This window comes from Bison bison, unplaced genomic scaffold (genome assembly GCF_000754665.1).
Source record: "Bison bison bison isolate TAMUID 2011002044 unplaced genomic scaffold, Bison_UMD1.0 scf7180017864525, whole genome shotgun sequence".
Classification (NCBI taxonomy): Eukaryota; Metazoa; Chordata; class Mammalia; order Artiodactyla; family Bovidae; genus Bison; species Bison bison.
The window spans coordinates 779,804-794,189 of NW_011495076.1; the positions used below are offsets into that span (position 1 = coordinate 779,804).

The window sequence follows — 14,386 nt, forward strand, 5'->3', positions numbered from 1 at the left end:
TCAGTGGGCTAATGAAGGCAGGAGCCAGATAGCCTTGGTTGAAGAACTTGAACTTATTTAAAGAAGCATTCAAGTTTATTATGATCAGGTAACCCCAGAGACCTATTTCCAGGAACCAGGGGAGAAGACTGGAAAGGTAGGTTGGGGCCATGTAGCTAGGCCCTTGGGTGCTGGGGGTAAGTTATTGGTAATGATAAGATCTGTAGGCTAATGTTAATGTGAAAAAAGAGAGGATTAAAACTAGAAGGATGAGACTGGGTGGAGCTAAGATTCATTAGGTGGCCAGTGCTTTATTTGTTCATGGTCCTGATGATTTTTAACAGCTATTTTAATGACAGAATGATGAAAATGTGTGGCATTCTCTCTCCCTTGGGATAATGTGGCTTCCAGAAAAGGTCACAACTAATAAGAAAAATGAGTTTTATCACTTCATTATGGATTCAATTTATTTATGTGCTTCAAGCTAGACAGCATATTAAAAAGCAGAGACATTGCTTTGCCAACAAAGGTCCGTCTAGTCAAAGCTATGGTTTTTCCGTAGCCATGTATGGAAGTGTGTTGGACTATAAAGAAAGTTGAGTGCTGAAGAATTGATGCTTTTGAACTGTGTTGTTGGAGGAGACTCTTGAGAGTCCCTTGGACTGCAAGGAGATCCAACCAATTCATCCTAAAGGAGATCAGTCCTGGGTGTTCATTGGAAGGACTAATGCTGAAGCTGAAACTCCAATACTTTGGCCACCTGATGCGAAGAACTGACTCATTGGAAAAGACCCTGAAGCTGGGAAAGCTTGAAGGCAGGAGGAGAAGGGGATGACAGAGGATGAGATGGCTGGATGGAATCACTGACTCAATGGACATGAGTCTGAGTAGGCTCTGGGAGTTGGTGGTGGACAGGGAAGCCTCAAGTGCCGCAGTCCGTGGGGTCGCAAAAAGTCGGACACGACTGAGCGACTGAACTGAAACTGAAACTGAACTGTTTCCGTTGCCGTGTTGTTTTCCTCGTTGACTGGGCCAAGCTTCTCCTCAATAATGTGTGTTTAAAAAAATGCTGTGAAATTCTTCCTCACCCTGAAAATATTTAATATAAAAAGCTGAAATAAATGCACAAGTACCATATAGCTAGTTTAGGCTTGTTTTTGTACTATTTTAGTTTTGGGAAGAAAAACCATCTTGGGCTTCGTGTGACGGTTTAGACCAGGGTTTCTGAACGTTGGCACAGTTGACGTTGTGAACTGGTTGGTTCTTTGTTGTGCGTTGTGGAGTGTTAGCAGCATCTCTGACTCCTGTGTGGTAGAACCATTTAAGCACCTTTATCCCCAGCCTGTGACATCTAAAAATATCTCCTAACATTATGAAAAGTCCTCTGGTTGGATATTAGAAGGGGAAGGCAAAATCATGCTAGAGTGAGAGCTGCAGGTTTAAAAATAGTACAGTGACTTTATCAGAAAATAACCACTCTTCCTGCCACTATATAGGTGGTTTTCATGATGCTCTTGGAGTCTGAAAGGCTTTTTATCTCCAGAAGAAAACTAATGAATGTTTATAAATCCCCTTCTCGAACATTTATTTTAAAATATTTGAAGAAGAGGAAAAATGACTTTACTGGTTGCCTAACCATTTGTCTGTTCCCCAGCTTGTCCACTCTTCCGTTAAGTTCCTGGATATTCTATCATTTAATTTAAAAGGACAGAGTTGATTTTTTTCCTGGGCCGTTAAGTCCTCAATACAAAAGACCTTACGAATTAGAAAGTGCTCAAATAATATTGTGAGTTTAGACCTGGATGTGAAAAGGTGGATTTCACGCAGGACCAGGTTTTAGTGTTAGTTTCACACCTAATGGCTTCTAATTTTGAGTAAACCACTTTAATCTTGTTTGTGCAAATTTTCTTACATGTAAATGAAAGAGAGAAAGTTTATTATCTGCTATTTGAGTTCTAGTTCTAAATGTCTAAGATTGAAATCTTTTGATTGTTTCTTTGGGCTGTTCCCCCATCCCATGACACATCCCTCAATGCAGAGCAACTCAAAATGCGCTCTGTTAAGTCTCCATTGTCCAGAAATGACAATGCTGAGCTACAGTGAGAAAAGTACAGAATCAGAGAGTAAGCAACTAGAAATGTTTCTCATGATTCTACTAAGTAATTCTATACCCGTTACATATAGTAATAAAAATTATATTTTGCCAGCCTTTTAAAATTAATTTTTATAGTAATCTATTTTTATTATATTTTATGAATGTATTGGCCCACAGTGAATTAGAAAAACAAAAACAAAACAAACCTTTCCATAGAAGTGGTTTGAGAAACACTGCCTTGATGTACAATGGACAATTTTTTTTGTCTTTCTTTCTACTCTGGCCAATAATAGATATTTAATATATTCCTCCTCTGGGGTTTCAAGGGGCAAGATGTTGCCAGTCTGCCCTACTAGCAGTATAAAGTTGGTGGCAAAAGAAATTTTATTATAAAGAAGTTTGCCTTACAGAGAATAGGAAGTAATTCTGGAGTAAGTCTGAGACTCTTTTTGATTGTATGTATATGTGAGTCTTCACATAGCTCATGTTAGTGTCTTGCATTAAGATGGCATGTTTATCTTAGAACATGAACCCCAAGAACAGTGAAAATAGCCTTTTTAAAATTATCTGATTCCCAAGAATCCCTTACATCTGAAATCGACCTAGGATGCTTAGTCTACTGGAGTTGCCAAAACCAGCCAATGCTGTTGAGGGTACGTGAAGAATAAAAAGATATAGCTTTTACTTTTGAAAGAGATTAATACTGATATTTTTGAATCTATTCAATCATTCTGACTCATCCAACATTTGGGAACATCTATTATATGGACTCAGATGTAGTAGACTCACATGTTAACAAGGGCAGTTAAGCTGGTCATAATTTGATCTTGGTCTTTATATGTTAAACTATTGGAGGAGCCAGCCTTCATTTTGAGTTATTTGAGGCTTAAAACATGGCTGGGTTCCCTGCACTGTGGACCACTGTGCCAATACCTTGTATCCCATCCTGGGTGGAATAATCTAGAGACTTCTGCCCTACTCCTCGAAGTCCTTTACATATGGCCTGGCATTGTTCGGGAACAGTCTCTTGGCCTGCAGTTCCTGCCTGGTGTATATGGGCTTACAGTGCACTTCCTCCTGCGAAGTAAAAAAGGCAATCTCTTTGCCTGCCCTATTAGAATCATAAAATCACTCTTTCTTTTAGTTTTTTTTTTTTAATCCAGAGGATGAAAATGTATAACATATTTGGAAACTCTACTGGCAGACTTGGCAGGCGTTTCATATTTACTTGGACTTAACTTGAATTGGATTTGGTCCTCTGATTTCCCCACCTCCACCTCTCGGAACAAGTTATTTATTATCCGAGTGAGTCTGTGGTAGTGAATCAGACATGCACATGGCACGTCTATTGTTAAGTGTGTTTGTTCCGTAAGATTTATGCTAGCCCAAATAGTTTTATATTGGTTTTCATTGTTGAAAATTTACTGTATTCATTCTGGGTTCGGCGTTAAGTATTTGCAGTGTGCTAGGCGTCCCTGTGGTTGAACATTTTATCGCTGTAACACTTCATGCAAAGGAAATTAAAAAATATATAGTGAAAGCATTTCCCTAATATGTTTCCAATCAGCTGTGTACTTTGGTAATTTGATTTGTAGGAACTAGAGAGAAGAGTGTTACTGAGCCCTTTTCAATCATTCATCATTCTCTGGGAATTTGAATCATGGTTCTGAGTTTATGAAAATGTCTATTGAAGTTTTCTTAAGTGTTTATTATTATGTTTGTATTGAAGGTTTTTTTTTTTTTTTAAGTTACCACTGCAGTATCCAAAAGAATTCAGGGAAGGAGGCGAGTCTTCTTTTTGTATCTTGGATAAGAAAAATTGTGAATTGAGGTGGAATGGGTTGACGGAAGCCAGTCACTGGAACAGAGGCAGACCCTTTTATATCTGCATTATCCCATCTGTGTGTTCCTACTGCTATATGCTTTGGGCTAAGCAGTAGGGCTGTACTTGGTAAATCCCATTTGCCTGGCATACTCCTGATAATCCAATGTGCATTTACTAGAGACATAGCCGGGTTCATCTTCCCCTGAAACGTAACTCACAAGGTAGAAGGCATTATTTGGACAAACTAAATTAAGACCTAGGTTGTGATCCTTGCACCATTATTTATTTGGCTCTTTCTACAGAGGCTTAAACATGTTTCCTTTTTTGAGACTCTCTGGCCTTTGACTTCTGTTTTTGCCAGTGAATGAGCATGACTTCTGTTTTGGCTAGTGAATTGACATGGGATAATCCATACATCGTCTAGTTTCAGATTTCCTTAATCTAGTTCACCACTTAAAAGTAAAATCAAAGTGAAAAATGAAATCATAGCTCTTAAAGCTGGAGGCAAGGCTTGGAAGGTTTCATCTTTTGAAGACAGTAGCTTGTCAGGAGTCATATGGGTATAGAATTTTGTGATCATTTTTTATATTTTAATTTTCTTGCTTTTGCTTCTTGCCGTGTTTTACATTTCACTCTTGACCTTCAGCAATCTTAAGTTCATTTAGTCTTGTGTAAAATCCCCTTTCACAGTGATGTTTTGAGTCCTGGTCCTCTTCATACTTACTAGGTATAAATAAAGTCACGAGGTTATGCATTTTGGCTTAAAGAGTTCATCAATCCATGGTTTTTCATTTGAAAATATAATCTGTGAGGTTAATCTTTTTGGTAGTCAAAGAATTAATGTAAGTAAAAAGCCAAGTGGATACTTAGAAGGCTTAGTTGTGTTTAGAGGAAAATAGCCAAGGAGCATGGTGTTTCCTATGATCACTAGTTCTGGCTTAGAAGACGTAACTTCTTTTGCTTCAAAGATAAATGAAACTCACATTCATTCTTGGCCTTTCTTCCTGCCTCTGTGTTTCTTCTAGGTTGTACCTATGATGGAAGTACCTACAACAGCTCCTTCAAATGGCAGAATCCTGCTGAACCCTGTGTCCTGCGCCAGTGCCAGGTAAAGTCCCATCTATTTTACTTTCCAGTGACAGGAAATCCATAAAGTCCTTTTCAGAAACCCTTTCCAGAACACAGAACAAACACAGAACAAAACTCCAAAGAAACAAGCAAAAAATGAGAAACGAATGAAAAACCAACTCTATCCTTGTCTATATTTATTGTGACATTCACCATAACAAGACAGGTACAGGATAGTTATTGCATGGGTCTTACTTTCAGAAGCACACAGCAGAATTGTTCACCGTTGTTAAATTGTGCCTGGAAAAGCTCCGAGAAGATGCATATGCCCTTGGGGAAAATTCATGTCTTCCTGTTGAGTCAGCTTTGCAAAACACAAATTCTTGTTAGCAGAAAGAGGTATTGTTAGAGGATATATGTTTTCCTTTTTCTTTCTTTTTTTTTTATTTAGAAACATTTTGAACTGAAGCCAGTCTGTAAACTGTATTAACCAAAGCAGTTAGGACATTGTGATTTCCATGATTTCAACCCGACCGATTTAAGAACCACCAGTTCAGCTCCTAAGGAGCCCACTGTGCCTGGTGCTTGCTCAACTCTGAAAAGTGCACCGTTTCCACGTGATTCTAATCGTTACACGTCTTTAACACAGGCACGATAAACTAAAGGGGAAATGAAGAATCAAAATTTTCTAACTTATTTTCTTTAAAGAAATACTCTGTTAAAAAAATGCTCATCTAATGTTGACATAATTTAAAATTTTTTCTCTGTAGAGAAGAGAAAATGCTAATCATTTTACCCCAGGTTCATTTCACTGTCCAAAGATATGCTGTTGCATTTAAAGGAGAAAGCAGTTAGTATAATAATGCGTATTTCTCTCTGATGTTATCTCAAATATATTGACTTTTAGCTTATTGAAATCTGAATCTTATGGAATCATGTTCTTATTATAAGCCCACAGCGGGCATGTTCACTCATAAGATCTTCAGTTACTTATTCAGTTAAATATTCAATTTATTTATGTAGTAATCTAAATTATTTATGAAAATAAGCAGTAGGTAGAATAGATATGAACAATAGATTAATTGATTCAGTGAATATTTGTTGAATTTTTTTATCTGGGTTATACATTCAGTCAGCTTCATGGAACCAAATGATGATGACAATGACTTTTAACAACATCAAAGCCCACGCTCATTCTAAATTTGCCCCACCCCATCACCACCTGCTTCTTGACTGATGCAATTTCCAATTTTTGACAGAGACACTCTGAAAGCAACAGCCGCTTGCCTTTTGGAGTGGACTATAACATTTGTATACAATAATCAGAGGTCTTGAAGATCCTCAAGTTGCATGAACCAGTGGTGAATTTTGCTGCCTTTGTTTGAATTAGATGGGAGGGAATTTATCCCAGTATTATCTGGGAGGGAATATTCTGTTGAATGAATAACATATCAAGCCATCATCATTTGTGAACACTGAAAATCCTATTGCTTATCAGCTTTGGTAACTAGTCACTCACGAGGGCCCAGAGATAATATATAGGAATATCAAATTATTATTGAAAGAGATCTTAAAGACCAACAGACTTAGGAGTCAGGAAGTGCTTAACTTTAGGATGAAGCACAGAGAGGAGATGTTCACTACCAAGGATGAACTTTGCCTTTTAATTTTTCTCCTTTTATAATACTTTGCCTAAGCCCTGTTGCTACTGCTTAGTCACTTCAGTCGTGTCTGACTCTGCGACCCTAAGGACTGCAGCCTGCCAGGCTTCTCTGTCCATGAGATTCTCCAGGCAAGAGTACTAGAGTGGGTTGCCATGCCCTCCACCAGGGGATCTTCCCGACCCAGGGATTGAACCCTGTTCTTCTACATTGTAGGCAGATTCTTTACTGCTGAACCACCAGGGAAAATATCATTTTACTCAATCACCATAAAGGCAAACCTCTGTTAAATTAGTGACAAAAAGCTTCGGCTTCTCTCAGTTAGTACCTTCCCACTCCTGCTTACTTTCTTCCTTCTTTAGGGAAGGAGACCTCATCTATGAATGCAGGAAATGACTGTTTACTGGTACCATCAGGGAAGTCTTCATGTAAGATGCTCCTCTGCTGAAGGACACAACTGCAACCTCTCTCTCCAAGATCTTTCTTCTCAGGACACAGAATGAGTAACAGAAGAGAGAGTGTAGTGTAGGGAGTAAAATATGGCTGTTGCCATTCACATAACTTGTTACTTAACCTTTCCAGACTTCACATTCATGCCCATAAAATGAGGATAGTACTACCTCATAGAGTGGTTGTGAGAATGAGCAACATTGTCATTTAAAACACTTCTGGTAGAGCCTGCGTATACTGAGTACAACTTGGTACCAGACCAGTAACAGCTAGTCTAATGATCCGGTTAATTTCCACTTGAGTTGAATTCTAGCTTATTTCTTATGTCTTCTTACTGAAGGAGTTAGATGGTGGAAAATTTACCTTTATTTTCCACTTTGTGTCTTACTGGAAGAGGAAAATCTGAAGATCAGAGACAGGAAATTCATGCTGGGGAGTAACCTGAATCCTGCATCTGCATTGCAGATACTAAAGGGAATTTGATCCTGGACTTTTTGCATTGCTTCAGTTATATAACTAAAGGCCAGTTCCTTTTTTGATGTTGTATATTGCTGGAATTTTGACATTTTTTCCTTTCCAGATGTGATATAGACCACAATAAATTTCTTGGTAGTGGAAGCCTCAGGTCTGACAGATGTGAAGACATTTAGGATGTAACTTTCCTTGTTGGATTGAGATGATAGAGTAGCAGGCTCGATGAAGAAAATTGTCTAGTTGTCAGATTGTTACTCAGTGTTTTACCTTTTGTTACCATTCCCCTTGAAAGAAAATTAATAAACACACAAAACCAAGTGGGTAGAGAATATAGAGAAAAACTTTCAAAGACCAACTCTGAAAATTGAATTTAAAAAAATGTTTCAAGCAACATTAAAGTACTAGTGTCAAAAGATCAGTTGCAAATGAGTCCCTTGATTTTGTTATTAAGACCAAAAGTCTCTACTTTAACATAATATAGTATGATCTTTAAAATAGTTTTATCTGGTCTCTTCATTTGCTGCGTGAGAGCCAAGCTCTCTGGGAAGCCCAGAGAAATGTCTATGATTGCAGAGCTGGTGTCTAGTTATTCCTGGAAGGGTGGTGAGGATTTGGGTCTCCAGATGCCAGTCTGGGATATTATGTTTGCCCTTTGTGGCTTATAATTAATGGCTTAAAGTGTAATAACAATTATAGATCATATAGTACATGTTGAAAACCTAAAACAGTTGTGAATGAACAGCTAGACTCTGTCAGCTACTGACAGACAGCAAGGAAATCTTAAATACTAGATTTAAAGAAAGAAAGGAAGAAATCAGAGTCAAAGAGAAAGAACTAGAACAGGGAAGAGAACCGGTGACAAGATTTGCGCTTTGCAATGGACAAGCTGGAGCCATCAGACCTCGTTTGTGCCACGGACCTATGGACCTGATGCCTATCCCCCTTTGCACTTTTCGTGTTCAAATTCTTCTCCTACCTCTTTGGCTACTTTCCAGAAGTGAGTAAATCTCCGTGGGAATACTGGGGCTGACGTTGATTGTGGCATTCTATTTTTCAGGAAGGCGTTGTCACAGAGTCTGAGGTGCGGTGTGTCATTCATTGTAAAAACCCCTCCAAGCATCTGGGAACATGCTGCCCCACGTGTCCAGGTAACCTCTCAGGAAGGGGAAGGCAGTGCAGCTCCCTGGTACAGTACAGCACTGTTGAAATCCTTCGGGGTTCTCTCAAGCATGCATGATTTTCCCACTCCCGACTGGAATTTTTCTCCCTTTATGTCTGTGTACCTAATGGGTGAGGAGAGCAAACTTCTTTGCATAGAAATGTCCGGTTGGACTCTGGTGGGCCCGGGATGACTGCAATGTGCTGTAGGTCTTGGCAAGGATGCTCCAGGCTCCGGAGGCCTGCTTTCCACTCCACGGGGCCACAGGTAACGCTTATTTTGGAAGGAAAGGTTGTGGCTTTCCCTTGCTTCCAGAAATGTCTTTTTACTGCTTCATATTGCAATACCTTGGCCGGGGCTTGCCTTGGTGATGAGGCGACCAGATGTTTTCTGAACACCGAGAGCTGGGTCCCTAAGTGGATTTAGCTGAAGGCTTTGCCGGTCTCAGTTTTCTGCATGGTGCAGTGACTGGGAATCACTGTCTTTTTAAAGGGCCCCAGGGCCTAGCTGACAGCAAAGCGATCTTTCCTTTCCAGTGGCTGGAGTGTTTCCTCTTACTTCTCTGAACAGGATTACAAAGGCCTCCTGCCTCTTTTCTTGCCCTTAGGTACGAGCCCGGGGATTTTGAGGTGAGAGATTTTTTTCTGATCCCTTAAGCCCCTGGCCCATACTCTTCAACAGATGTTCTACATTTTGGGTTTTACTCTGAGTGCTTTTCCTCACTGGAGGCGATACTCACAACTACTTCTCTTTGCTTTTGAAGTTAATCTCCAAACGGCCTTCTGTTCTGTGAGCCTTCCCGGGAAATGGCAAAGGCACCGTCGTGGGATGCTCTGTGAAGATGAGCCCCTGGCCCCTTCCCCTCCTGCCATTTCCCTCCACACAGTCTGCCGCGCTCCCAGACCTGAGTCCCTTCCAGGGTCCAGACTTCCCTCATCTTTGAATGACAGTGAGGACAGTCTCTCTCCACTGCTCCTAACCTTCCTGAGTTCCCTGGACAGTCTTTATTGAGCCAAGCTTCCTTTTCACACTGCAATTTCTGTTAAGCTTGTGTTATTGGATAAGCTTAAGTGAAGGCCAGAAACCAGTTGAAAGTAAAATAATTCTTTCCATAACTCAGTTATTTTGTATCTATCAAACAGAATTTGCTTGAGTACCATTCCCCTCTGAATGCACTGAATGCTTTGCATCATGTAACCATATTCTGAAATGCCTAAAGGATCTTTATTAAGTTAGCTCAGTCATTCTTTAGGCTGCACATGAAAATCACCTGGGAAGTTTTAAAAAATAAATCTTGATGCCCAGGCTGCATCCCAGACCAATTCCATCAGAATCTTGGAGGGTGAAACTCAGGCCTCCTGGATAATTTCTGTGCACAGCCAAGCTTGAGATTGATAACAGAGCAAGTTTTATATGCCATAGAGATTTAAAAGATATCAAAGCTGTTAAATATGAATTCAGTTGGGTTGAGTAGATTGTCACTTTATTGGTGCAGAATCAACTCGGCATATATAACATTCCTTTTCACTTAGAAGATAGTCATATTTTTAGACTGCCTTTGAAAGTATGTGTATAGAAACAACAGAGTGAATTTATTTCAGCAGCTGAAGTTATCATACTTGAGCAATTGCTTCTCTCATTTTGTTTTTAAGTTGAGTTCCCAGGAAGGAAAGGCTGAGCTCTGTGATTGCACATATTGTAATGTTAAGTCTTCACCACCATTTCAGTAAGGGATGAAGTAGTGTTTTTAGTTCACACAGGCAGAAATTTGACTCAATGAGGATAAGTCCAAAGGTGGGGTTGGGGTCCCCGACCTCTTTTCTTTTCTGGCCACTATACTGTACTACCTGCCCCTACCCCACACCGTGATCATTATTCAACTTGGGTCTAGATGCCCTGGAAAGCAAATCTTTAAAAGTTAGCTTGCCAGTCAGCCCTGATGGGAGGGAGTTTAGAGGGGAATGGATCTGTGTATATATATGGCTGAGTTGCTTTCTAGGCACCTGAAACTATTGGAACATTATTAATCAGCTATACCCCAATATAAACTAAAAAGGTAAAACATTGGCTTGCCAGTGCTGCACACTAGCCCCCTGATATCTGGGTAGGCACTCTGCCCTTGGTTATGGGGTCAAGAATCAACTATATTCTCTCTCCTTAATTTCAAAGACCAACCTTTGGCATGAAAATCAGAAGACTCAGATCTGGCCGCATCCAGACTGCATTATCCTGTGTCTTGGGAAGGAGGCCTCAGCCAAGTCTAGAGAGGGACAGTCCATTGAGGCCTTGGGGTATTCTCCTTGTAATTCAGAAGGACTGGCATCTGTCATTGATCATGGAATGGTATTCCCCATAATGACAAACACGTACAGCTTGTGGTCAGTTTCTTCCTGAAACAGATTGCAGGACATTCTTAGTTGTCTGCTCCTTCTTTTCTTGTCTGACTCTTTGCTCAAGGAGGATGGGCTGTGAAGGGAACAGTTTGCAAGAGTTTTCATTTAAAAATTCGTTATTTAAGTTATCATGTGGGTTGTGCAGTTAACCTGTCTGGCAATCTGTATGACAGAACCAGTGGTGCAACATATATGAAAGCACTGAAGACCCTTTGTTGGAAATGTCTTTTGAAAAGAGATGACTGGGCACCTGCCGTTATTAACAGTGCTGAGCTATGGCCACGAGGAGGGCACCAAGCTTATCAGGTCTCCTGGATCAAAGAGAACAGCAGGAGGGTGGCTCTGGCTCCTCCCCTGGCTCTCGCTGTGGGCATCAGAAAGATCTGAAAGCCGCAGTTCACCCAGCTGTTCAGCTTCAGTAACATTTGTCTCCATGTGTTTCAGTTGAACAAAAGGCTTCATATCTAGCTTTAAAATGAATAGGTCTGGTGGCTTGATCGGGTGGTTATGGGCAATGCTCATATGTTCAGATGTTCCTTTTGTCAGGAACCAGCTGCTTTGAGAGTTTGGTGGGTTCTGTTGACAACTTTGGGTTTCCCAGGTGGCACAGTGGTAAAGAATCCACCTGTCAATGCAGGAGATGCAGGTTCAATCCCTGGGTCAAGAAGATCCCCTTGAGGAGGAAATAGCAACCCACCCCAGTATTCTTGCCTGAAAAATTCGATGGACAGAGAAGCCTAGTGGGCTACATACAGTCCATGGGGCCACAAAAAGTCATACATGACTGGGCATGTGTGTTGATGGCTTTAGTGGGCCTTGAACACCTGTTCTCAGGGGCGTGAGTCGGTTTTTCACGAGAGCCCTCTTTGCTGAGTTTCCCCATTGGAAGTGCTGCTTTCCGCACTCTCTATCTGTGGAAAGTGACCTCAGCTATTCTGGCAAGGCAGCTGGTGAGGCAGTCCTGAGGAAGGAGGCTTTGCCGTTAGCTGACAGTCCTCCTGTGCATGGCCCATGTGGCGCAGGGTCATTGGCCAGCCTGTTCTTCTGGTCATCTGTGACATCACTTAAGAATAGAGCAGCAACCTCAGCATCTTTCTGATAGGAGGTACCTCCTGGCTCTTGGGCCTATTTTTAACCAAACTTCTTGGGGACATCCTCGCCCCTTCAACAACACACAGGGTGGGACTGAAAACCTGTATGGTGCCTTCTGCCTTGCCTTTGTCCTTTCTCATCTTGGTGTCTGGCCCTTTGTGTGGTATGGCCAGGGGGTCGGAGCTGAGTTAGCACCCAGCACTGCCAGCTGGATGAGTTCCTTCCTCTCTCTGGGCCACGTGTTCCTTCCCTGCAGGGGCAGTGATCAGAGTCCGTGCTCTGTGGGCTCACTAAAGATAGAGTGAGGTCAGGAGTGTGAAGGGTCTGGCAGAAGCTGGCCACTTCTGGCTACTCTCCAGGTGGCACCTCTTCATGTCATTTGCTCCTAAGCTCATCCTTGACCTCTGTGGCTTGACCTTCTCTTTGCCTCTTCCAGCTCCTCTGGAATTTGGTTCCCTGGCTGTGATTGGGGTGGTGCTGGTAAGCTGCTCAGACTCTGCACAGCTCAGAACCCTGTACTGTTGCTGCTCAGGCCAACCTGACTTCCAACATTTTGTTTGCTTTCTAGCATCTTCGGGTTTCTGGGTCCATGTTGATCTTTTGTAGTCTACAGGATTTTTTTTTTTTTACTTTGAAGCACTCTTGTCCTTTGATTGAAGACTATGCTGTACAAGTTGGGGGTGGAGGTGGGGATGGTTGCTCAGTGGCTAGAAGGGTATAATTTCAAGCTGAATCAAGACTGTGGCCCTGATTCGAAACTCTGCTTTGCTTTCCAGGCTGTGTGTTTGAGGGGGTGCAGTACCAAGAAGGGGAGGAATTTCAGCCAGAAGGAGACAAGTGTACCAAGTGTTCCTGTGTTGTAAGTACTGCTTTGGATGTTCCCAGGGTATTCGTTTTGGTTAATTGTGCCTTCAGCTCACCAACTCCAGGCCTAAGTCTCTTTATAGTCTCTCCTCTCCCTCCTGATGTGGAACCAAGGACAAAGCTCAGCACTCTGAGGTGGGTATCTCAGCCTTGGCAGTGTTAATATTCTGGGCTGGATAGTTCACAGGTAGCAGCTGTCCTGTGCCTTGTAGGATGTTTAGCAGGATCCTTGGTCTCTACCCATTGGATTTTAGGAGCACTCACCCTCTCAGTTGTGACCAGCAACGGTGTCTGCCGACATTGCCACATGTGTCCTGGAGAACATGATCACTCCTGATTGAGAACCACTGGTCTAAAGAGTGAGGGAGAGGGGTTGATTTCCCTTCACCTGCCTTCTTTGGGCAGGCATGGATTCTCCATTCTTTGGGCCAGAGAAACTTCTTGCTTAGGCAGCTGTTGAGTTCTTTAGTGCGGTCGAATGGGAAGCAGATGGAGATAAATGTAGCTTGCTTTGGAGAGAAGCTGATTTGAGGATTGGTCGATTATGCTGAGGAAAATGGACAGGAGGAAATGACCCCTAAACCATGGATTCAGGGCAGAGAAGGGATTAGTGAGACAAAGCTGTAGACTTGCCTTTCTAAGCACTATTGATTTGTAATTCACAGACTAAGGATATCCTCATAGTGCTTAGGAATGAAAAAGGAACTTGGCATATGTTATAGTTTTAAAGGGATATTTTTTATTAATGTATTTTAAATTTGGAGGAAAATCATTGGTGATGGTGGTGGTATTGATGATGATGGGGACTCTAGTCTTAACCAGCTGCTCCAAGTTATTTACAGTAGGGAGTTAGTACAACCATATATTTTTTAAGCTTTTAATCTTTTGCAGTAAAGAACACACAGTACTCATCTCAGAATATAAAAAAAAAAACAATATATGGGGAACTTCAGCATCCTAACTTCACCAAAGCAGAATCATGTGTGGATCATCATAAATCATAGTATTTGTCATTTCTCTACATGTTTTTCCCAAAATATTTCCTCTTTCCTATAGCACACATACACATACAACTTAGAGAATCCAGATTAAAGTAAGCATGACCAAGGGTTATAGTTTTTGCAAGGGGAAGGAGGACAGGAAGGAGAGAGAAGGAAGGAGACACAGGATATTTATATCTATACCTATAGATAGATAGTATTTATATCTATAGTTAGATAGATATTTATATCTATACCTGTAGATAGATACAGATGTAGATATAGATATAAAAATAAATATGTAATATAAGGTATATGTACATTATATACCATGTATGTATAAATA

The 14,386-nt window shown here is 41.2% G+C and overlaps 1 protein-coding gene across 1 annotated transcript in view; it reads left to right on the plus strand.

Annotated features, from left to right (window-relative positions):
- The window catches only part of BMPER (BMP binding endothelial regulator), a 252,908-nt gene that overhangs the window by 57,840 nt on the left and 180,682 nt on the right, over positions 1-14,386 (plus strand). Inside the window, exons 4-6 of the mRNA XM_010831140.1 lie at positions 4,925-5,007; positions 8,610-8,700; positions 12,973-13,055. Coding sequence (XP_010829442.1) covers positions 4,925-5,007; positions 8,610-8,700; positions 12,973-13,055 — 257 coding nt within the window. The remainder of the gene's footprint in view (positions 1-4,924; positions 5,008-8,609; positions 8,701-12,972; positions 13,056-14,386) is intronic.